The sequence below is a fragment of the Castor canadensis genome, chromosome 5 (genome assembly GCF_047511655.1).
Source record: "Castor canadensis chromosome 5, mCasCan1.hap1v2, whole genome shotgun sequence".
Classification (NCBI taxonomy): domain Eukaryota; kingdom Metazoa; phylum Chordata; class Mammalia; order Rodentia; family Castoridae; genus Castor; species Castor canadensis.
Window position 1 is genome coordinate 76,482,514 of NC_133390.1, and position 24,178 is coordinate 76,506,691.

General features: G+C 47.3%; 1 protein-coding gene and 1 long non-coding RNA gene across 3 annotated transcripts; one reads left to right on the plus strand and one right to left on the minus strand.

Annotated features, from left to right (window-relative positions):
• Positions 1-221: 221 nt before the first annotated feature.
• Positions 222-2,761, minus strand: Hes1 (hes family bHLH transcription factor 1). The gene is made up of 4 exons (XM_020181696.2): positions 2,379-2,761; positions 2,126-2,221; positions 1,790-1,877; positions 222-1,133 (listed from the first exon to the last, which is right to left on the minus strand). Exons 1-4 carry the CDS (start codon positions 2,484-2,486, stop codon positions 583-585), a joined length of 843 nt encoding a protein of 280 aa, XP_020037285.1. The 5' UTR covers positions 2,487-2,761; the 3' UTR covers positions 222-582.
• Positions 1,129-23,953, plus strand: LOC109697830 (uncharacterized). 2 transcript variants are annotated; one of them, XR_012447988.1, is made up of 6 exons: positions 2,110-2,365; positions 2,832-3,949; positions 8,436-8,533; positions 10,863-10,973; positions 15,562-15,715; positions 18,769-23,953. It is a non-coding gene; the product is annotated as an uncharacterized lncRNA (long non-coding RNA). The 2 variants fall into 2 exon arrangements; XR_012447989.1 differs by lacking the exons at positions 2,110-2,365; positions 2,832-3,949 and adding an exon at positions 1,129-1,265.
• Positions 23,954-24,178: the final 225 nt, after the last annotated feature.

Below are 24,178 nucleotides of genomic sequence, written 5' to 3' on the forward strand. Positions count from 1 at the left end.
AATCCTCTAAAGAGAATGACCACAGTTTATCAGTTTTTGTAAATTAGGCAAAACGTAAGTCTTTTTAGTTCATAGAGTGTTGACGAATGGTTTGATGGATATTTTAAAATGCTGTCTTTGTAAAAAGAGCCAATTTCTGAATTCCTAAATTATATGTAATTCGAATTCCACCAAGAGCTTTTTACATTTTCTGAAATAATCGGTTCTAAGACATAAAAGACTTCACTTTTTTCTTTTATTATATTTTCTCAAATAAACTTCCCTAAAGGAAGATAAAATTTTAAGAGCATTTTCAAACATCTTTGGCATCACATAAAAAAGAAATCTCGTGTAAAAAACGAAATGTCATCTCAACTTTTATAATACAAAGGCGCAATCCAATATGAACATATAAAATATATACAAATATAGTGCATGGTCAGTCACTTAATACGACTCTCTACAAAAAAGTAACTTTTTAGAAATTAAAAAAAGTAACCACTTAATCAGAAAAGTCTTGTCTCCTAGCATCCAAGTTCCTGTGTAGTGTCCGGACGGAAGAGATGGGTTGGGGAGTTAAGGGGCAGAGGTGGCCTGAACCCTTCAGTTCCGCCACGGCCTCCACATGGAGTCCGTAGTGAGAGAGGGGCCGCTAGAAGGAGACACTGCGTTGGGACCCACGGAGGTCCCGCTGTTGCTGGTGTAGACCGGGATAACTGGGCCGTTGTGCGCGAAGGCCCCGTTGGGGATAAGGAAGGCAAACTGGCCGTCTGGAGCTGGCACCACCTGGAAGCCGCCGAATACCTTGGCCGCCTCTCCAGCCTGGCTGCCCAGCTTGCAGGGAGCGCCGCCGGAAGGGGGCGCCGCGCCCCCGGGGATGGGCACCAGCGGTGGCGGCGGCGCGAACGGCGCGTGCTGGGGACCTCCGGGTCCTGGCGGGGGCGGCGGCGGCGCCTGCAAGGCGGGGTGCGGCTGCCCTGGGTAGGTCATGGCGTTGATCTGGGTCATGCAGTTGGCCAGGTGGCCGAGCAACCTAGTGCGCACCTCGGTGTTAACGCCCTCGCACGTGGACAGGAAGCGGGTCACTTCGTTCATGCACTCGCTGAAGCCGGCACGGTACTTCCCCAGCACGCTCGGGTCTGTGCTTAGCGCCGCTGCAGGCCAGAAAAGAGACGGGTCACCGAACGGCCCTGGCCCCGGGGCCACCGCCTCCCGCCTTGGGAGGTCCCAGCGGCACGCCTTCCAGACCACGCGCCTGCAGAACTACCTCCGGCTAGGAAGGTGGGGTAAGTTTGGAAAAACCAGGCACCTTTCCGCACTAGAGTGGCGAGCGAACCCGACACTCCCTTTCTCATTCCCTGTCATTCCACGTAAACCAGTCTCAGCCCCAGATCTGCCACCTCCACCCCCGAGTGCGATGTGACCTTGGGCAATGCCACTCAACCCGCCTTCCTAGCCTCATTTCCCCTTCTGCAGTGGGGGTTGAAGGTGCGTGAGTGCTAAACCAGATGACTCCTAGCCTCCACTCAGCTTAAAACCTCCACAGTCCTAAATCCTTTCGCCCCAGTCGGCTTCCTCCACAGCCAGGCTCCCGCCACCCTCACGGCTACAACCTCTCTCCCTCCCTTTCCGGAACAGTAACAACTTGGAGTTGTGGCTATAAATAAGTCCCAGACCGTGGGAACGCGAGAGTGAGCCAAGGCTGTAAAATGTAGCTGAATGCCGCTCACAACCGCGGGCGGAAGTCTGGAAGAAATCACCGCGGGGCGAGGGGGACGCCCGCAGAGGGGGACGCGCGAGCCGTCCTTACCCGTCATCTGCGCCCGCTGCAGGTTCCGGAGGTGCTTCACTGTCATTTCCAGAATGTCCGCCTTCTCCAGCTTGGAATGCCGGGAGCTCTGAGCAGAAGAGGAAGCAAGGGAGCACATGAGACCCCTGTCAGCTGCCCCGGAGTGCTGGGGGGGGTTCCCTTTCCTCGGCCCCGGGTCCCACATCAGGAACCCCAGCGAGAGGGCTGAACCCCTCTCGTAGGAGTAAGATTCCAGCACCGCAGACGAGAGGGTTTCATTCTTTGGACTGAGAAGTAGCATTTCATATTTTTAATTAATGGGGGGGGGGGGGGGGAAAAGAAGCGTTCTCCACTTACATCTTTTTTAAGAGCATCCAGAATCAGTGTCTTCAGCTGGCTCAGACTTTCATTTATTCTTGCTCTTCGTCTTTTCTCCATGATAGGCTTTGATGACTGCAAAAGAAAAAAAAAAAAAAAAAGCCTGAGTTCCTATGGGATCTGCCATTTCACGCAGGGGTTTTAAGAGAGAGAGACAAGAGGTTCTCCCACCCGCCCACAACCAGGCATTCTTAATTTCTTAGGGCTGCAGAAATACAGGTACTGTCCTTACCTTTCTGTGCTCAGATGCAGTCTTTGGCTTATCCGGTGTCGTGTTGACACTGGCTGGGGTAGCAGCCACCGGGGAGGAGGAATTTTTCTCCATTATATCAGCTGGCATTTTCTTTCTTTTCTTCCCCCTCAATCCCTAGAGAATTTTATTTTTGGAGTCCCCTCACGCAAAACAAAAACAAAAAAGCCTTTTTTTTTTTTTTTTTTGCTTACGTCCCTTTTATTTGAGACTTTCATAAAACTGAGCAAGTGCTGAGGGTTTACTGTATTTTATGGCTACTTGGTTATCCGTAGCACTATTCCAGGACCAAGGAGAGAGGTATACGGGGGATTCCGCTGTTATCAGCACCAGCTCCGGATCCTGTGTGATCCCCAAGCCCTGGCGGCCTCTATATATATCTGGGACTGCACGCGAACGGCTCGTGTGAAACTTCCCAAACTTTCTTTCCCACAGTAACTTTCAGCCAATGGGAGGAGGAGACACGCGGCACCGCTCGTGGACCGCGCCCCCCCATTGGCCGCCAGGCACAAGGTCTGGCGGCCAATGGCGCGCGCCTGAGCCCGGGGCACAGGAGGCTACAACGTCAATCAAAAGGATTTTAACCCTTTGCTACTCACTTCTCTGGGCTTTTCTTCAATGAGGATTTTTCCGCTTTGGTTTTGGTCTAGACTATTCCGTTCGAGGCCAGGGTCTTTGCTCCTTAGTCTCTTTGCTCTTTATTCTCTTTGCTACGTGCAAATAGAGCTACTTTGTAATAAGTTCATTTGAGATATATTTAGAAAAGGTATACAAAGACGAGAAAAAAGACAATTTGCTGGGGGTAAAGCGAATGGGGGAGAGGGGAAACTTGTTTGAGGGTTCATTTGTTGAAACATCTGTCATTTCGCGCTTGGATTCTATTCAGAGAGTGAAAGCAGATCCTGCAGGGAAAAATATTCAAATTCCTTTTTGTAAAAAAAGAAATTCCTTGAATTTTATATTTGTAGATTTTTTCGGAGCAAGGTGGTTTCTGAATGCCTCCCTCCCTCACCCTGTCCCTCATTCCTCTTCTGGAGTTGGAGCTTTGGAACTCAAGCTTCCCCAGGAAACAATCAGAATAATTTCCAACTGGGTAGAAAGGAAATGGAATTTCAAATGAAAAAAAAAAAATGAACAAGGGGGGCTTTGATGGCACTGCCACAGAGACACAAGCGCGCTCCTTCGCGACTCTTTCCCTTTGCACCCGCAGGCTCTGTGTTCAGCTGCACGTAGAGGCGGCGGGCAGGGAGGCAGCCTCTCCCCTCCTCGCCGCGCGGGCGGCCAAGGCGGCCTAGACACCCGGCGCGCGGACCCTTTAAGAGCTACACCAGCCGAGCTGCAGTTTGACATCAGCCGGCCGGCGAGGGCGCGCCTGGAGCCGGAGCACGTGCCAGGATGTTTTATTGCCGCCGCGGCTGCGGCCGGGCCGGGAGGATGTGTGTGTGCGTGCGTGTGTGAGTGTGTGTGCGCGCGCCCCGGGGGCAGGGAGGGGGGACGGCGGCGGGCGGCCGAGAGCGGGGGCTGGTTCCTAGTCCCCGGGAGAAGCCAAGAAGGTAAATAGCAGCTGCTGTGCTCGAGCCTGGGAAAACCCCGCCCCCTGCGCCTGGCCCGGGCTCATTGGCGCGCGCTGCGTGTGGGGTGTGTGTGTGTCCGGGGCCCCCTCCCCCGACCCCGCGGGGCCAGGAATCCGAGGGGGCGGCGGGCTGGGAGTCGAGCCCGGGCGATTACCCTGCCCCCTCCCCTGGCCAAGGTCAGCCCTTCCGGGCGGGGAGCGCACGCCCCGGGGTGGGAGTGGGGAATTAGGCCAACCCCACCAATCCCCCAATTTTAACGTGGCCAAAAGCCTCCGTTGCAACAGCCCGGAGCAGGGGTGGGGGCCTCCTTGTTCGCTCCTTGCCCTAGCCTGGCCGCCCAGCCTCCCCCCGAAGAGCCCCCGGCGCCCGCCGCGGTCACGAGATGCCTGACCGCACTTAGGAAGCGGCCGGGTCAGCCTCCTGCCTCCGCTCGGCGGCTGTGGTTAAAGCGGCTTCGCGCCGCCCGCCCCTTCCCCGGGTCCAGGGCAGCCGGGCAGCTCCCCCTCGTTGCGCCCGGGAGGCCGCCGGCGGGCGGCCGGGAAGAGGCGGGCGGCTGCGTGTTGCCGGCCGGCCGGGCCGCGCGCCGGGAGGAGCCGCCGCCGCCGCCGCCGCCTGGTGCCACGTGGCGGGCGCCGGGCCGGGAGCGCCAGGGCTCTGGCGGCGGCCTCCCTGGGGGATTTGCCGTGCAGGGCGGGCGGCGCGCATTGCCCCGGCTGGCCGCCACCGCCACTTCCCTTCTTTCTTCCCTTCTTTCCTACCCGGGTCGCCGGCCTCCTCGCTCCCACCTGGTGCAACCCCCGCCCTGCCCAGCTTTCCAGCTCCCACGCCCGGTGCCCTCCCCCGCAACCTTCCAGTCGCTTGGGAACTTTGCTCTTTCTGCTGTGGTAGTTCGGGGTAGTGCGGGATCCCAGCGTATTGTTTGATGTCAGCTTTCCCACCTCCCCCTTCCCTTCCCCTTCGCGCACCTTCCCCCCCACCCCAGCCCTTCCAGCATCCCAGAGGCCTGGCACGAATTTCTCGGACACTTCATTCCTTCCTTCCTCTGAGCTCCCCACTGAGATAATGTTGAAAATGATTTCGCCAGATCTCATCCCGGATGAGATTCAGCGGTTCCTTGACTCTGCATGACCTTGGGCAAGCCCCTGTCTTTGTTTTATGATGGAACGCAAGCTCAGTGCCAGACACTGTGCTAAACCCTGGGATTATCACGATGAGAGATACAGTGGCAGCCTGCAAGGAGTCCACGTACAGTCGGCTGCGAGGCAGACAGACCCTGGTTTTCTGACTTGATGAGTGGGCACTCGTCTATTTTTCCTTTCTTTTAGGACATAGTCTGAAGCATCAGGAGTAGTTAGGTAGGTAGTTAAAAGTAGGAAGCTGCACCTGCGTGAGTGACTGTATTGCTGGTCTGTTTTGGGGACATGGGACCCAGTAAGACAGTTACTGCCCTTAGGAAGCCCACAGCCTCTGGATACATGTATACATGTACTCAAGAGTACCGCTGACATGGATTTCCCAAAAGATTCCTTTGGAAGGTCGTGGGTGTTAAGAGAGACAGTAATGTCTATAGATAGAGGGAGAATGCTATATAATTTCCGAAGAATTAAGTTACTTGTAAGTTGGAGTGTTTTGGGAAACTTCCTGGTGGAGTTGGCCTGTGCTTTGTATCTTGGAAAATAAATAGGATTCTATTTCATTAGAAGGGGGCTGGGGAGGAAGAGAGGACCCATAGCATTAAAGGCCCAGATCTTGGAAGCTTGAGGTCTTTATTTGGTGAATATGGTCTGGTGCTCAGGGTATAAGACGGGAAGAGGAAGAAGCTTAAGATCATGACACAACACCTTTAAACAGCTTACTTTAGAAAGGACAATAGAAGGCCACAAAATGTTCATAGCAGAGAAGGGACATGGGTCTCCTTTAGAAGGATGGCCCTGAGCAGGCGTGGCTTATGCCTGTAATCCTAGCTACTCAGGAGGCAGAGATCAGGAGGATTGAGGTTTGAAGCCAGCCAAATAATTCTTGAGACCTTATCTTGAAAAAACTCATCACTACAGAAAGGCTGGTGGATTGGCTCAAGGTGTATGACCTGGGTTCAAACTCCAGTACCCTAAAGAAGGATGGCCCCGGCAGAAGTGTGGAGAATGGATTGCAGGATTTGAAGCAGAGGCTGATTAGGAGACAGTTCCTAAGTGACATATAGACTGGCACTCCTCCAGAAGCATCTGCTTGGGTCCAGCTTACCTGGGCATTGACTGCACACTGTCCAAAAACCTTAGTTCAACAGAAGCCTGCATACCCTTTTTTGCAGTGTTCCCTGTTACCCCACCACCTGCAGCCTGACTAAGGAATTATTGTGGCTCTGACCATATTTACCTTTTAAGCCTCATTTCCACCTTCCAGGACAGCCCTGGAGTCTGCAGCCAAACTTTTACCTCATCGAAGTCTTGGTTTACTCACTCTTGCCCCTTGGGCTACTCTCTGGGATTTTTTTTGTGTTTTCTTAACACACTGCAGAATGGGCTGTGCCCTATCATGTTCAGAAGAAATGATGAACAATGCCTCCTTTGTTGACCTGCAACCTGCCAATGGGGTAGAACTTTTCTTTCTTGTTTTAAAACAGTTGAAAGAGTGGTGATAACAGAAAACTGATGCTTTTGCAAAGTGGGGTTTTCCTGTGTGTTTGAAATCCTCTTGGTGAAAGGTGATGAGCCTGTGAAGTTACCTTCCTTTCTGCTGTGCACCCAATAAACTTCCCAAGCTTCTTAAAATACTTCTACCCAGCATCTGACTTAAAAAAAAAAAAGGCACTTAAACACTGACTCAGATTATCCCAAGAAACTAAACCTTTCCCAGGGTCCCAGGGAAGCACTTTAACCCCTTCTAGGTTCCCCCCATACCCTTAAGAGCCAGGACCTCTTCTTCTAAGCTCTGTTATGACTTTGGCTGCCGGCTGCTGTTGGGCCACCCTGCAGCTAGGTCTTTTTTTCGGTGTGATTCTCATGTTACCTCAGGCTTTAGGCTCCCTGAAGGTACATGGAAGATGGAATATAGTCCATGTTAGGGAGTCCATGTTAGGCTCATGGACCAAAGAGTTAATCAGCAACTCATTTATTGACACTTTAAGTGCTTAGTCTGCCTGGTAGAATGAGCAAGTGGCTACACACACACACACACACACACACACACTTTTGAGATAAGAGGGAAGAGGGCTTAAGCAATCAAAAATTGGCCATGAATTTCTACCTGGCCAAAAAAAAAAAAAAGAAATCCCATGATCCCTCTGTATCGCCAAGAGAATTTCTTGCAAATGTGCTCATAAGCTATTTTTCAGTCTCTTTATCCTGGTCAGTAAAAATTGGACCAAGTAGGCACTTTCTCCACCCTTCTCCAAGGAGCAGTGAGCACCTCAATTCTAGAAAGACTTCTGGACTTGGAAGGCTTCTCAGGAACAGCCTTTATTTTTCCATCGACTTAAAGCCCTATTTCCTCTCACTGTGGTATCAGCAAAACTCAGTCCTTCCCACTGCATCATGACCCCACCCAGTGAAACCCCTACCCAGGAAGGGTTTGCCTTTAAACCATAAGTAAACACTTGCATCTCTAGAGAGATTCCCCTTTGTATCGGAAAGGTTTGTGAGTTTGGTTTAAAGCCACAAGAGAGAGGAGAGAAGTAGAAAAAAGGTATTTTGCCTGAGGACTCTAGCTCTCCCCCGCCCCTCCCCTTTTCCTCCGCTTGACTGACTTTCTCACACTCAGATTCCCTGCAGCCTGCCAGGGACGTGGTAGCTGGCCTGCCAAGAGCTATCCTGGGAGGCTATTGAAAGAGCTTTGATTAAGTACACACAGGGCGGATTTTCTCCTCCCTTTGGTACCTGCTCCGCACCTGTACAGGGAGCAGTCCCACACATATCACCTGATCACAGCCCTTTCAGAGACCGTGAGAAAAATAAAGCCCCGGATGGAAGAACCATGCTTGTTGTCCTTCCAGGGCTGTGGCCAGCCCCTTGCAGCCCGAGTGCCCAGAAACAGCACATTCCAGGCTGCTTGTGCATGCATGTTTGCCTGCGCATGCTGGGTGGCGACACTGGGGCAAAAGGGAAGCTGGAGATCACCTTCCTGATGGCTGCCCACTGCTCTGTTTTCTGGCTGTCTGATGGCTTTATGATCTTTTCCTCATTACCATTGTCTTTCTAGATAAGAATCTTATGTGCTCATCCCAGAATTCATAATCATGATTTTTGGAGCCTGTAAAGTCCCTGAAAAGGAATTCTAAATTGTGCCCATGTATGCACCTTAGCACTAACTTAATAAATATTTCTCTCCTTTTTTATTCTTTCCTAATAAATACTTCTTGAATGAATGAAAAATGCATCACACCCCCTACCTCCCAAGAGAGAGTTTACAAGCTTTCAGCAGACTCACAAAGTTTTTTTTATTTTGTTTTGGTTTGGTTTTTTGTGACCAGAAATGGTTAAGGAAAGCTGATCCAGGCAATCTGTGCTTCCTACTGGGTACTCTAAGTCCCTGAGAGGAGAAGAAACTGACTCAAGGGCCCACAACAAGGTAATACTGGGTTGGGGATGGACAGAGCCAGCTCTGGGGCTCTAAGGTGCACTGGTCCTTGGTAATTTTAGGATAGTGCTCACCAACCACAGTTGCATTTAAAGTAGCAACATTAATACAGCTATTTTGAAATTGCTACAACTTTGCCTTTCTTAATTGGGAGGTACTTGAGCAGTGCTATGCCCCAATGTTTGGATAGAGAAAAGGAAAAATTGTCTACCAGGAAAGGAGTTCTCAGCAATGCTTGCAAGTGCCTGGTTGCCATGCCAAGGCATTAGAAACAACTGCACGCTGCTGCATTCCGTCTTTGATAAAAATAAGTTGCCACTTCTAAACAAAACGCCTGGTTGATTCCTGGCCAAGCCAGGACGTGCTTAGCAGGGTGGGGGTGGAAAGCAGAAGCTTTCAACATTGGCTAATAGCAGCCTGTGATGCTCCCCTGCCCCCCAACACTCCATAGGAGCCAGTAAGACTAAGGGAATGTGCAATCTAATGGGCTCTGAAGAAGGATGGCTGCCGAGAAAGCCCTTCCCATCAGGAATGGCTGAACCCTACATTTGGCCCAGCCACAACCGTGAGATGAGAAGGCTGTAAATGTGGTTTTAGCTAACTCCTGACCTCTGAGCAGGACTTCTGTAAGGCATGCCTCCAGGCCCAAGGATGAGGAGGGCGGTCCCAGCCATCATGGGGTGCTACTTCAGGGGCCAGTGCAGAAAAGGCTCAGAGCTGTGCCAAGGGCTGGGGCTTGTAAGGGCAGGCCCAGAGGCCTCAGGAAGGCTCAGGAATGTGGGGGTGAAGCCTTGCCCCTCAAGACCCAGGGCATGCAGTTATTTGGCTTGCTAATAAGCAACTCCAATTTTGACAGACCAAATCTCTCCAAAAATAAAAACCAAGAAAACACAGCTTCCCAGAAAAATCATTTGAGTAAAACTCAGGGTTTGAAAGTGATGTGGGGTGTGTATATACAATATATTTTTAACTACAGTCCTTCTCCAAGCATTATCTCACAGAGTATAGAAAAGTGAGGGCTGGGGACAACAGGAAAAGAGACCTGAGAGGTCACCAAATTAGCCCACACACTTAGTGGGTAGGGAAACAGCCCAGGAATAAGTGTCTTACACAGGCAGGCCAGCTTTCCGAGAGAGGGAATAGCAAAGCCTGAGTTAAGCTGCTCATGATTTCCACCTGGCAGTCTAGAAGCTCGCCCCATCATACCTCTACAGGAGAAAAACATTTTGAAGCATTTTCTACAACAGGTGACTAACATTACCCCAAAGATGGATTTTATGACGGAAAACAAGCTATCTGCTGGTGAGAGATTTTGGTAGTGTTTCAGAGAACAGTTTAGTGTCAGGTTTGCTGCACTCTGATTCTCGGATTTGCTTATCATTCTGTATTCTCTAGAAAGGAAGGAATCTTGCCATCTGAGTTCCAGAGGACAAGAAGTCTTTTGCAGGAGCACACAATAGGCAGCCCACTTCCCAGTCAACCACACCGAACCAAGCCACATGTCCTCCCTCTCTCCCTTTTTCTTTCTTTCTGTCTTTCTCTTTCTCTCTCTCTCTCTCTCCTTCTTCTCCCTCTCTCCCTCCCTCCTTCCCTCTCTTCCTTTTTTTTCCTTTGGCAGAATTTGGATTTGAACTCAGTGCCTCATGCTTTCTAGGCAGGCACTGTAGCACTTGAGCCACACTCCCAACACTTTTTTTGTGTTGAGTATTTTTGAGATAGGGTCTCTCAAATTATTTGTCCAGGCTGACCTCAAACAGCAGTTCTTCTGATCTCCACCTTCAGAGTAGCTAGGATTACAGGCATGAGCCACTGGCTCCCAGCTCCATCATTTTTCTCATTATTGCCAGCCTCTGTTTGTGCTCTAAAAGGAAAACTGAGGCTGGGTGCCAGGAGCTCATGCCTGTAATCCTAGCTACTCAGGAGGCAGAGATCAGGAGGATCATGGTTCGAAGCCAGCTTGGGCTAATAGTTTGTGAGACCCTATCTCAAAAAAACCCTTCACCAAAAAAAAAAAAGAAAAGAAGAAAAAAGAGGGCTGGTAGACTGGCTCAAGATGAAGGTCCTGAGTTCAAGTCCTGGTACCACCACCACCACAACAACAAAAGAAAACTGAGGGAGAAAAAGAGTTCTAGCTCCTGAACCTGTGCTCCACTCATGCTAAACTTTCATCTTAGCACCAAAAGGAATGCAATGAAGGTGTTAGAACACAAAGACATTGAGCAGCTGGCTGTCATGTAGGAGGAAGGAGAAGAGAAAAATAAGATTTCCTAAGTGATTGAGAAATGATGTTCACATGTGAACTATTATATTTTCCTTTTAGATGTCAGGCTTAGAAAATAAGAGATGGGCCAAGAAGCTACCAGAGGTGCACCTCATTGTCCTGGAAGTTCAAGCATGGTTGGGACCTTCTGGTCTCTTCTACAAGCTGGAGGTATCTGTCTCCTTTCTTCATAGTACTTTTATGTCCATTTTAGCATTTTGTCCTTGTATTCTGCCTTATGACCTAGATTGTCTGGACTAGAGGGACTTGGGTAGGCAGCTCAGGGAGAGAGAGAGATTGATATGGCTAGCTCATGCGCTATTGGGACACAGGCATTCAGGAAAATGGTACCTCTATAGAGGCAAGGCAGGGCAGGGAGTTAGAGGCCAAGAGAAATCTGACTTTTCTTTGCCAGGGAGAGCCACAGGCAAGAGTAGGATTTCCAGGATCTGAAACAGGAAAAGAGAGATACCTATGCAGCTGATATAAGAAGTCAGTAATTCAGAGACACATTTTGGGGAAGGGGCAAGGAGAAAATATCTTTTTTTTGTGGAAGAAAACCAGAAGGAATGATTTAGCAACATGACTGAGAAGATTCTGGAAATGACACAAGAGGTCATGGCTTAGGCTCTCCTAAGTGGAGGACAGAGCTGCTTAGTTCAGCACCCAATGTCTTGCAAAGGTTTCCTAGAAAGGAACACCAGCTTTGCCACTGAGGGCCCTTGAACAATTCTGGCACCTGCATTGCTTAATTTTTTCAATCTGTGTGGTCTGTATTGCTGTAGCCATAACATAAAATCCCATAGACTGGGAAGGGTGGGGTTGTTTGGCATGATGACAGGGAAGGGGGACAATGGAGAGACTGTATCCTGCTTTGTAGTCAGTCTGAGGGAGGTGGTTCCAGAAAGGAGGAGGTGGGGTGGCTCAGAACAAGGGGGAAAGGCAGTACCAAACATTAATCTCTGCTATCCCTCAACCACTGTGGACATATGCCTACATGGTGGAGTTCCTTTTGGATCCCCTCAGTGCCACCATGTATGTGGACATTAGATGCAGCAGGGAAAGCCCTCCCACCCCCAATGCTCGTAAGCCAGCCTTGGCTGAAATCTGAGGGGACTCGTGGAGGACAAGCTCTCTGGAAGCACTCTGGTGCGTGCCAAGCTGTCCTGAACTGACAGAAGGTCTCTTGATAAAGTCCCATCATGTTGTTGGCTCTTGGAGGAGGTTGCCAGGCTATGCGTGTATCACATATCCAGCTGCAGCCTTAAATCTCAACAGGCTCCCACAATCACATAGGGACCCATGTACTCAAGTATTTGATTTCCTTGTCCTGGGTGTCTATTCAACCCTCTACACCCTCCTCACCTGCTCTCCAACTCCCACACATGGGATAGACCTAGACTTGGTTTCTGCAGCTACTCTTGCTTCTGCAGAGTCCCAGTTTGCTGTGTCAAGTGAAGCTGTGTTGTTAGTTATCAGACAATACAGCAAGAGAACTGTCAGTTCCAACAGGTTGCTTATTTAATTCTGCTCAAGAATTTTTTGAGCACCTGCTATGTGCAAGTCAGAATTATATACCTGTTTTGACAGTTGCTTCCATCTTTGCCCCACTGTTCAAATGCTATTCATCTGTGCAGAGTGGTAACATCAGAAATATGTCTTCTTTACCGCTCATATTCTTCATCTCTCTTGCTTATCCAAAAAAAGAAACAACAAATCTGTTTATGGTGTTTGGTGAATAGCTTACACAAAGTAGGCACCCCCAAATAGTCAAATGTATGAATGAATTTGGACTTAAGGATATAGGTTTTATTGATGATTCAAGGAACCCTCAGAGGGTCAGCATATTTAAAAAAATTTTTTTTGATTGCTTAATCAAATAAAAGGGGTGGGTTTATTTTTGACTACTCCTGGTGACCAGCTCTGGGCAGCTGGGTGACCCCTGTAGACAGCTTCTCTCTGTTGCAATCAGGTGAATTTAGAGGAGTCTGGGCTGTTGTGTTTTCCCAGGCCTATCTTTATTGATGGTTATTAAAGACACACTACCACATGGCAATATGCAAGTACAAAGCAATTCCCAGGGTAAGGTACGTGGGAAGAAGGGAGATACTGAGCTCCCAAACAATTCTACTGTAATCGCAGCCTGCCATATCTATGTATAGTTAATAAGTAAGATTTAAGCAGTCAGGTTCCACCACTGGGCAGCAGATGGAAAGGGTAAAAAGGCCAATGGGTAGACCTCAGCACTTTTGGGAAACTGGAAAAGAAAATAAGGAGGACACATGGGACAGGTAAGTCTGGTGGGCTGTCAACCAGGCAGTGCACAAGCCCAGCAAATGGTCAGGACGTCAGGAGGTAGGGCTCTACTTCTTCTCATGCCTGCACAGTTCTCTTTTCATGCCAGCTTCTCAGGGAAGAGGCTGAGTAGCCAAAAAGTAAATAGTAATCATGCTTAGACACACAGGGTTAAATAAGTGTAGGTGGAACACACAAAATACTTGTTTTTACAGAGCACCCCAACACACCTGTTGTTTTATGATCTGAGTGATATTGATAAAGGGGGCTATAAAGTTGAGGTGCAATGTCCTCTAATATTTAAATAGAGCCTTCCTCTGTGAGCTTCAATGGTTTACAGCTGAGATTTGACAGACATGGTGATTATTTCTAGTAGGAATGTTGAGCTTGTATCTTTAGGAAAAATGGGATAGCAGAATGACTAAAAAGCAGACTCTGGGATAAGACTTTGTGTCAAAGCTTCTTTGCTTTCTAGCTATGTGACTGACATACAGCTACATGTTTTACTTACATGTTTAATAGGAAGAAATTCACACTACTTACAGGATTGTGTTGAGGACTAATCTACTTATTGTGCTTAGAACAGTGCCTGGTAAATTATAAATACAATTTAAATCCTTAGATATTTTAATTTTTCCTATATGTGTATCTCTGATATATAAGTCATCTAAAAAAATCCACAAGCAGTTAATAGTCTCTAAGAAATATTGGACAGCACTGTGATAAGTTGACCTGTGAGTATATTTGGCAAACTAAAAACTTCAGGCAGCCTTTCATGAATCAAAGGCTCTGGCTGGAAGAAACTTTAAAAAATTATCTGACTCTACCTCCTTTTCTAGGGAGGAGGTCTCTGCTACCTGTGCATTGAGGTTAGGCCTTGTTTGCTGGCAGATAATGGGGCTCAGAACTTGGTGTGGCCCTTCCTTTTAATTGAAATAAGCCTCAGGTTCGTAGAAAGGAGAGATCTGAATGTTGCCAAGGGCATCAGGCACTGATATGGCTTGGCCTGCAGGATGGGGCAGCTCTCCCTCTCCTCCACCCCTGCGCAAGGAGCCTGGAAGGCATAGAAGGGCCGCAGAGGGACACTCAAATCAAAAGACTAACATGGGCAGATCCTCTCTGGATCCCAGTCTCACTTAGACAGGATTAATGGGAAACATGAAATTCCAAGACCCTTCCTGCTTCCCTTCTGTGTAGGTGACCATAGAATTTATGGCTTCAACTGGAACAGACATTTTGAGGGTGAAAGGCAGTGCTATTAATAATTATGTCGGAGAACTGGCATATCCTGGCACATGTCCATCCTAGTCCTGTGGACCTGTGATTGCATATCCTTGATTGCTCATCACTTCATTCAACCATCTCCATGCTGCCAGAGGGAAAGTGAGAGGAAATATTGTGGAAAAGTCGCCTGTGGAAGGCGATGTCATTGATCTACCATTCACTGAGGATGGAGCCCTAGTTTCTACTCTAAAGGACCTCATTCAGTGCATATGGGACAGAGAGAAGGAGAGAAAGGCTCCATGGTGGTTGTGCTCATGGTGTATTTGACAGGGCTTGGTTTCTTCTTCAACAGAGCAGGTGTGCTCTGGATTCCCCCATTCCTCAGTTTGCACCCAGGTGTCACTACAGCATCATCGTTAACTACCATGGACACTTGTATCTACCATTTTTCTTTGGAGTGTGAATATGGAAAAGGCGGATGCTACAATTTGAAATCCAATCCAAGCCATTGTTCAATGACTGTGGGAGACTCCAAAGGAAGGAGCACTTTCCCACCTGAAATGTTTGCCCTGTTACCCTTGAATTTGACAAGTCTTTAATGGTTAATATATATATATATATATATATATATATATATACACTTCTTTTCTAAAAAGGTCAAAGTCAAGGTTTATGCTTTGTTAATTTCATAAAAAGAAAAACAGACAAGAAAGAAAAGAAAAATGGCTCCCTTTCCCAAGTGTTCATCTATGTGCCTATTTAATGATTAATAATACCTTGTGGGTTATTGTTTGATGTGGCGTCTACTGGTTTGAACAGGAGAATACTGATTCACTCTTCAGGCATTTAGGAATCACAAGTGTTTACCCTGAGACAATAAATGAAAGGGGGAGATAAAAATAACACCCACATATGCCAGAGTTCTTTGAGTAAAACCTGGCGATAACATGGGATCTCAGTCTTTGATACCCTGTGTGGGGCCTGCTGCTTTCTCTCTCAGAACAAGATTGCATAAGAATGACCAAGGGGCTGGGGAGGGTTGGGGTATTACAGATTTTTCCTTTGACTTGTTGATAGATTTGAGGCAACTTTTCACCCGTTTTCATGTCATGTGCATTCATACCCTCCTCCCCCAACTGTCTCTGTAGGTGACTCCTTGCTAGTTGTTTGCAAGGGAGTCCCTTTGGGGTCCCTTCCTTAGAGTTTCACTCATTGCTGTCTTTTACTTTCCCTTATGCAGGGGAAGGCTCTAGCAGGAATCCACATGGGAAGAAGGAAGCCTGCCTGAGAGTGGGGCTGTGACCACAATGGAGGGGGGGAGTTCCAAAGATGGCACCAGACTTCTACCTCAGCAACAAACGAGTAGACCCTCTTCCACAATAATGATTCCTAGGGTAATTTTCTTTTTTAATAGTGACTTTTAATACTGACTCCTCTGCTAATTTTCCCTCCTCTCTACCAAAAGGCCCAGAGTTCAGTACAAGAAGCGCTGTACTCCCCAGGACTAAGGCAGCTCCCTCGGTGCAGAGAGGCCACTGCAGCATGGTTCACCTGCCATTTCTGTTGTTGTCTTTGGTTCAGACCAGGTAGGGGTTAGTTTGTAGACTCCACACTCTAGTGGAATTGGGGTATTTGGTGCCACCCTCCTTGGCTCTGGTCTGTGCCCTCCCATGGAGTTTTGTTGTCAGTGAGATTCCCCAGGCTGCCAGTAGTCTTCTTTCCCTCCAAGTCAGCCAGCCCAAGAAAGGAAGGCAGCCAAAAGCTCCATCAGGAAAGGCCGCAGGTGGGAGAGAAGGGGTGGAGTGTGGCCCCTGCAAGAGATTTCAGGGGGAACTTTGTCATCTTTTCCCACTCCTCCTGTGCACCTGTCAGCCTTCAGAGGCTCACCTGAAAGGCAGTACTTCCCATCTACCTTTCCCGTGGGAATTCAGCGCAGCCACCATAACCCCTGAACTCTGCTGGACCACTGCCAGCAACTCTCAAGTCTTTCCCCTGCTGATTACAGTGACATGATGTCATTTTTATTGAGGCAGATTAGATTTTTTAAAAGTTTTTGAAAGGGTGGTTCACATGATTTCTAGTACTTTTCCTATTGCTTGAAGACCAGAGCTGCCAATTTCAATTTGCTCCAGCTTTTATCACCAGAAGAAGCTTAAAAGAAAAAAAGAGAGAGGGAGAAAGGGTGGATGAAAACACTTCCCTTCCCTGGCAGGCAGTGTGAGGGTGGTAGAGGACACCCGCATGGCATCGCCACTCCCTTTGTGTTGCTGCTGTGATGCAAAAACACCAGGAAGCTGGGGCCCTGATGTCTGGCCTGGCTGCCCAACAGCCCATGAGATCCACTAGACCCAAGAGGGAGGGCACAACCTTGAGCCAGGCACAGCAGTCCCTAGAGTGTTCAGAAAATTATTTTTCCCATGATCTACTGATCATGGGAAAAATATGCGGAGAAAAGTTTCCTTCCTTTCGATTCTATCTTACTAATTTCCCTCCATAGAGGAAAGATTTCCCCTTCATTCATTCATCCATCCATTCATTCTTTTATCTATTCAGCGTATTTATTGAACACCTGCTATGTGCTTGGCTCCACAAGATTTGAAAAAGCAAATTTGGTGCCATTTGTCATTTTTAAAGAAAATGGAAGAATGCCTATTTGTGTGGGTCATAGTTTTTTCACATGCAGTTTAGCCCTCAAAATGGGTTGTGTGATGAAAAAAATCACAACAAAAAAACCATCAGAGCTAATTACAATGTTTTGTTATAAAATCAGAGAATGAGAGCTGAGGACTAAGGGACATGCAGAGAAGATAAATGCCTCCCACTCTCTGGGAGCCTTGTAGTAGACAATATTTACACACTGTGACTATTTAGCAGCCACCTTCAGGCCCATAATAGTCAGATACTCATAACAGCCTGAGAAGCAGGAAGGGGCAGAATGTATCATCACCCTGCACCTGGCATGTCATAGGCACTCAGTGAGGGTTTGTTGAATGAATGTTGAGTAAGCCTGCAATTTACAGCTATGAGACAGGGTCAAGAATAATCAAGGTATCAGCCCTAAGTGTTCCAGTCAGTGACAGCCTGACCTTGAACTCAGATGTCCTGACTACACACATCGAGGCCCATAATGACTCCTAGAAGCACCATCCTCTGGAGACTTCTTCTACCTTCCCTTTGACTGCAGGAAAGGGACTCCAGAGACCATTTCCTTAAAGTCTTCAGTGCGTCTTTGCAGAGTGGGTGGAGGTCAGAATGACCTCAGATGTGCCAGGGAGACCCCTGCCTCCTTGGAAAGTACCCTCAGGGTTGAGTCGGTTGGACTAAAGGCACTGAATATTATCGGTCTTTGGGGATGAATTTCTAAACTGCCCCCAATCCAGTTGGAAATAACCTCGGGAAATCTGCGCACCTTCCACCCCCCAATGGCTCGGTCGATTATGTGAATCAGAGAAAGGTGGATTCAGAGCAAACTGGTGAAGAAACTCCTCTCCAGTTGTGTCTCCTGGCCCTTTTTTTTTTTTCCCCTCCAGAGAGGGATGAAATTGTGGGACTGAGGTAAATCCCAGGTAATTTAGAAGGCTTCATCAGAGTTATGGAGCAAGGAAGCTGAAGAATAGAGCTGGGATTTGGAAGCCTATTAGCCCTATGGTATCACTAAGCTGGAAAAAAAAACCCCCAAAAGTCTTTGATTCCATTCCTGGCCTCCCAAGGGTGAGAATTACAGAGCACGTCCAGGATATGAAGTTGGATCTGAACGTCGCTCGCTCTTCCTCCCTCCACAACGGAAATGCAATGTGGGGACTGAACAGAGGCTGCAGGAAAGGAGAGCTGGTCTGGTTGAAAAAAGGAGCCCAGAGAGCATGGAGTCCATCTACTTATCCTCTTTACCCTAACAGCAGGAGATAGTACAGAAAACTTTGCACTAGAAATCAGAGAGGACCCAGGTTCTAGCCCTGCCTCTGCTGTACAGTCATTATGTATAACCCTGACAGGGTAGTCACTGCTGCCTCCCTTGGCCTCAGTTTCACCATTGGCAGTCTAATAGTGTTTGAACCAGGCCTGGAGGAGTTACCTCCTAGGGGAATGCAGGACCTGCAGGTGGTAGTGAGCAGGTGGGGCTTTTACAAGCCCTTTCATCTTCTATAAAAACCTTTTGGCTTTTGTCTGTTGACACATTGCATATCCTCATAAGAGTTCGTCAAAGAAAGTATCCCATTGTGTCTCACTGCTAGACAAGAGCTTTACCACTGAGCTATGCCCTCAGCACATGTCCCATTGATTTTTATGTTTAAGTTGGAAAATCCCTAACTAAGATGCTCTCGAAAAACCTCTCCAGCTCAGGAGTCTTATGATTCTACCCTTATGTCTTCCTGGCTTTAGGACCTGTCTCTTCTACTATGTAGAAAATTGTTCTTTAATCATTATTGTGCCTGTTTTCTCTTCCTAGTGGTTCCTTGCATCACACTTCCACTGAGGAGTATGTGGCATGCAGTTCAGTGATTGCCTGGGACAGGGTACCTGGTGCTCAGACTGCTCACATGCCACCTGGACCTGGATGAACAAAGAATTATAAACGAAAGTGTCTTCTGGTATTTTCTTTCTCCTCCTGCTCCTCCTTTTTTAGTAGTACTGGGGATTAAACTCAGGGCCTCACACTCTACCACTTGAGCCATGCTTCAGTGCGTCTTTAATTGTGTCTTCCGTTTTTGCCCAGGGGACTCGGAATGCAATCCTCTTACCTTTGCCTCTTGAGTAGTTGGGACTCCCTGCATGTGCCACCACACTCAGCCCTTTCTAATATTTTTCATCAGTGACAGGGACCTTGTCTTAGCTATCTTACCCATAGTTAGCATACCTAGGATGCTTCCTAGTTGCTTAGTAAATACTTGCTGAAACAACTGGTGAATGAATGCTTGTTCTCCTCTTGGGGGTTATCATTGGCTCTGTTATGTGAAGGACCTTCCTAGGTTGACAGCAGCTAATGGAGGTACTGGGTTCAGTGTTTTTCTTTTATCTGATTACACCTGTTGGAAGCTGTCACATGTTATGGGTTAAATAGTGTCCCCAAAGGACACTATTTAGCCTCAGTACCTCAGAATGTGACCCACTTGAAAGTAGGGTTCATTGCAGATATAATTAGTTTATGTGAGGGCATAATGAAATATGGTGGGCCTTTAATCCAATCGATTGGTCATAAAAGTAGAAGAGACACACAGACACCTGAAGGGAGATGGTCATGTGATGACATAGGCAGAAATTGGGATGATGCAGCTGTGGCCAAGGAATGCCGAGGGTTGCTGACCACCACCAGAAAAGAGGGAGCGGCAAGATGCATTCTCCCGGCAGGTTTCAGAGGGAGCATGACCCTGCTGATAGCTGGTTTTAGACTTGCAGCCTCCAGAACCCTGAGATAATATGTTTCTGTTACTTTATGGCACCCAGTTTGTGGTACTTTGTTATGGTACCCCTGGGAAATATTACATTCTCCCATCTACAATATTATTCTGACAAAGAAAATCTGCAACTTCTTTTTCTTTTATCCTCTGTGAAATACTCAAAGAGTATTTGGCTAAAACTTACTTTTTGAACCATTAATCACAGTATCTTATCAAAACATGTCATGTGTTTAAAGCTGTATATCTCTGCATGTTGTGTTATTGGGTAATTAAATAAATAAACAACTTCCCCCCAGCCGAAATGGAAAAAATGATCCAGCCACAACCCACCCGTTCCCCGGCCCCCGAGTTTGGTGCTGGAGATAAAACTCAGGGTATCATACCTGCTCTACCATGAGCTGCATCCCAACTTCCCACCCCTAGTCTTCTTAAAAGTAAATTTTGTGAGAATTGGCTACTTCCTGTGACCTGAGGGTCTGAACACATGTACAGTCTGGGGGAGTTACATCTCCCCTCTAGGACCTGGGTGTGGTTGTCTGGGTTAAACAGGATGCAGACTCATCTTCATCTCTGCCACATCCCTCTGAATAATTTTCTTGTGTATTGTTTCACCGACCCATCCTCCTGGGGGCAGGTTTCCAGTGCTGGTCTCCTTGAGTACCCTTGATCAAACCCACAGTTTGGCAGACAGACCCTCCCCATGCATCCCCATGGAGATGCAGGAATTTGTAGGATCCGCCCCATTTCTAGTTATTGAGTAATGAGCTGGGCATCGAATGTCAGGGCTGAGAAAACAGAAGGGCCTACCTGTTGAGCCAAATGATCTCATAGCCCAAGCTGTTCTCAGGGTGTCGGCTTGCTCTGTCTGTCAGTGACTTTCATCACAAGCCCAGCTTACATCATACTGTTCTGAACACCTAGCCTGCTCATTGTCGTTGTGCTTACAACACTGCCACCGACTGTGACTTATGTCTCTGGTTAAGCCTGGAGTAGCCTTGCATGCGTGGGGGGAAGGGCCTTTTTTTTTTTTAGCCTTAAGAATGAAAGCCGTGAATGGGGAAGGAATGAAGGGGCTTATTGTGTTTGAATTCCAAATTCACCATTAACCTCTCTCCCTGGATTTTCAGCTTGAGTCCTCACTACGCAGAAGAGCAGTCCCTCTCCTCCCTCACATCTCACCTGGTCACCAGGGCTTCCCTGTGAGGAAGAGATGGTTCTGGTGCTATATGTTCTTGACTGGAAAATGATCTTCTGAGTCTTACTGGATAAATAGAGGCCCTCCCTTTGGTTGTATTTGTGGAACCCCTTTTCTCTGCTGGGGCTGGATTCCTAGGCAAAGACTCTTTAAGAGGGTCCCACAGAAACAAGAAGAATGGGAACCTATCTTGAATAGTAGGTCATTGCTTCCTCAAGTTAGACTGGAAGAATTACATGGGCGGGGGTGGGGGAACTGGAAGGGAAGAAGTCTGTGTATTCTGTGAGATCTTAAGTCTTCGCTCACTCATTCAGCCTCAAATTCAGCAGACACTTTCTGAATGGCTAAAGTAGGCCATGCGTCTTTGATACACTGGGGAAATGAAGACAGTGTCACCGTTAAGCAACACTAGTGCAATTTGTACCTAAGGAGACATTCATCTGTCAGGGGGCTGACAGAGTCACGGGGGAGAAAACTTGACTGCAGTCTGAGGAAGTAGGGCAGAATTTCAATTTGGGACAAGAAGAGAACTTTTCAAAGCTGAGGCCTTAGGCACGTAGGCTAGTGTTTTATCAGTCCAGGCTGCCATCACAACATGCCATAGACTGTTGGCACAGTTCTGCAGGCTAGAGGCCCAAGAGCAAGGTGCTAGTGGGTCAGTGTCTGCTTGGTGAGGTCTCTCTTCCTGCCTTTTGGCTGTGTCTTTGCATGGCCTACCTGGGTGCTTGAGAGCAAAGAGAGATCTCTAGTGTCTTGTAAGGTCACTAAGCCCATCATGAGGTCCCCTCCCCATGACCTCATCGAAACCTAATTACTTCCCAGAGGTCCCATCTCCACATACCTTACACTGGGGATTAGGACTTCAGTACGTGACTGAGGGAGACACAATTTGTTTCATCACAGGGAGTTTGTTAAAATGCAGATTCTGGGCTTTGCCCTCACCTACTGAGTCAGAGTTTCTGGAACTTACCAGGAATCTGCCTTTTGATTCTTAGGTATGCTGAAGTTGGAGCAGGTTCTCCTTAGGATGCCTTATACTGCTATATCAAAAAGGATGTTTCCAGTGAGAACAGCAGCCAGTGAATGCATACACGATCCAGGAAGTCTGTTCTGGAGAAAGACTTAGAGATCCATGCATTGGTGAAATCATTTATAACGAGACCTTGACTGATGTAGAGCTGAGTAAAGGATAGGCTGTGATGTATTTTTGCAAAATGCAAGAATAGATGTCTAGTTCCTGTAACTTGAGTATGCCTGAACATTCTAGGGAATCTCTCTCTCTCTCTCTCTCTCTCTCTCTCTGCCTCGCTCTGTCTTTTCCAAGGAAATCCTTGTATAAGGAGACTTAAAGACATACCTGCAATTCCCAAGAGGTGGAGTGGTGGTGGATTTCTGTTTCCCGTTGCTCAGTCCCCTGCTTGGGGAACCAGTTATTACTAGTCTCAGATAATCGATCTTGAGCTTTGGAGAGGAAACCCCAGCAGTTCTCTGCTCAATTAAAAAGCAAGAGAAAGGGCAGTGGAGAGGTAGGGCTGTAGGACACTACATGGAATAGACTTTTGCTCAGTAAGTAATTATAGTCAGAAGAGATGAAAATAGGTTTCCACCCACTCATTGCTTCAACAGAAGTAGCATGCTGTGAGTTTCTGGGGATTATTTGGGTGAATAAGACAGACACAGCCCCTCCTAACCCTCATGGCATTTATAATGTATATGGGAAGAAACACAAATAACCAATGGATTGCAGAAAAGGGTGGTAGGAATTATGCTAATTCACCTGCGATCCCTTCATGAGAGACTGCAGCTAACCCAGGCTCCATGACTCAGTAATACATTTGTCATGTGTGTATTTGTTTCTTCATTTGCTAACATGTACAGAACCCCTATTATGTGATATGTTGAGTGAACGTGTCCCAGACACTGTGCTAATAACCTTAGAGGCAGATTTAAAAATGAACACTATGCAAAACACTGTCCCAGGGAGCCCAGCGTCAGGTGAGGAAGCTAGACTAATAAGCAAATCGCATCAAGGCTGGGATCATGACTCAAATGTTACCGTGGTGATCTGTCCAAGGCCAAAGGGGAATTTGGAGGCAGGGAGAGAGTACAGGAGGGCTTATCTCTACCACATAAAGGAGTAAGGCCACAGAAATCCTGTAGGAGCCACTGAGGAGTGGGTTGCATGCTGGACCTTAAAGCACATGTGGGGGGTTTGTATTCTGTCATTACTTCCTACTCCTGCAATTAAGTGATGTCCATCTCATCCATTCAGCTGCGCAGTAGCTATGTATTGACTACTTGTAGTATTCTTAGTGGACCAGCTAGAAAAATCATATCAACCAGTCAACCCAATAATTGGTTGGTCCCCAGTCAGGTGACAAACTACAGTCAAGCATGGGTGGGGGGATAAAGGAAAATGGAGAATCCATCTCTTTCCTTCAGGGAGCCACAGCTAACCTGAGATGGCTGAAAGTGTCTAGTTGCTTTTAAAGCTCTTTTTAAGAAAGGGTGGGCCTGTCAGTTAGTACAGAGAGTCTCCCTCGGGAGAAGTGAGAGGCCCTCACCTGGGACATTTTTGTAATAGGATGCCAGCTCTGTTGTCCTCCAGGCTGAAGTATGAGGCTTTATGGGTGGCTAATATATACATATATAAAAATAATAAAGTTCATTTGACTTTATCCTTATAAAATAATAGGTGCTCTTTGAAAAATACAGAGAAGGTAGAAGATAACTACTCATTAGTTGATATTTTTCTTGCTTTTCTTCATGATTTGGTTACGATCATACGATGTGAAACACATTCACTGTATACAATTTTGTAATCTCTCGTCATTTAATATTGCACCAATATGAACTCCTCATAAACTGCATTTCAAATGAGTGCGTCATTTTTCACCATTTATGCACCATGACTTTCTAAACATATTTAAGCACGTTTTTCTTTTTTTTTAGAAATTTGCTTTTCTTAAGATAAATTTGCAGAAGTAGAATTGCTAGTTAAACAGAGGGGCACTAGTAAGGTTTTCATGTGAAATTGTCTTCTAAAGGGCACACCAGCTTTTATTTTCATAATTTTAAGTCATCTGCTATTTATTTCTTGCTTAACATATGATTGAAAGATGAACTAAGACTTTTCCTTATATTTGATTAGGTCACAGAAAGCAATAGATATTTTGTCTGTCTGTTTTGGTGCTAGAGATCAAACCCCAAGCCTCACACAAGCTAAGTTTGAGTTGCATTTGTCCAGCTCCCTTACACTGAATAAC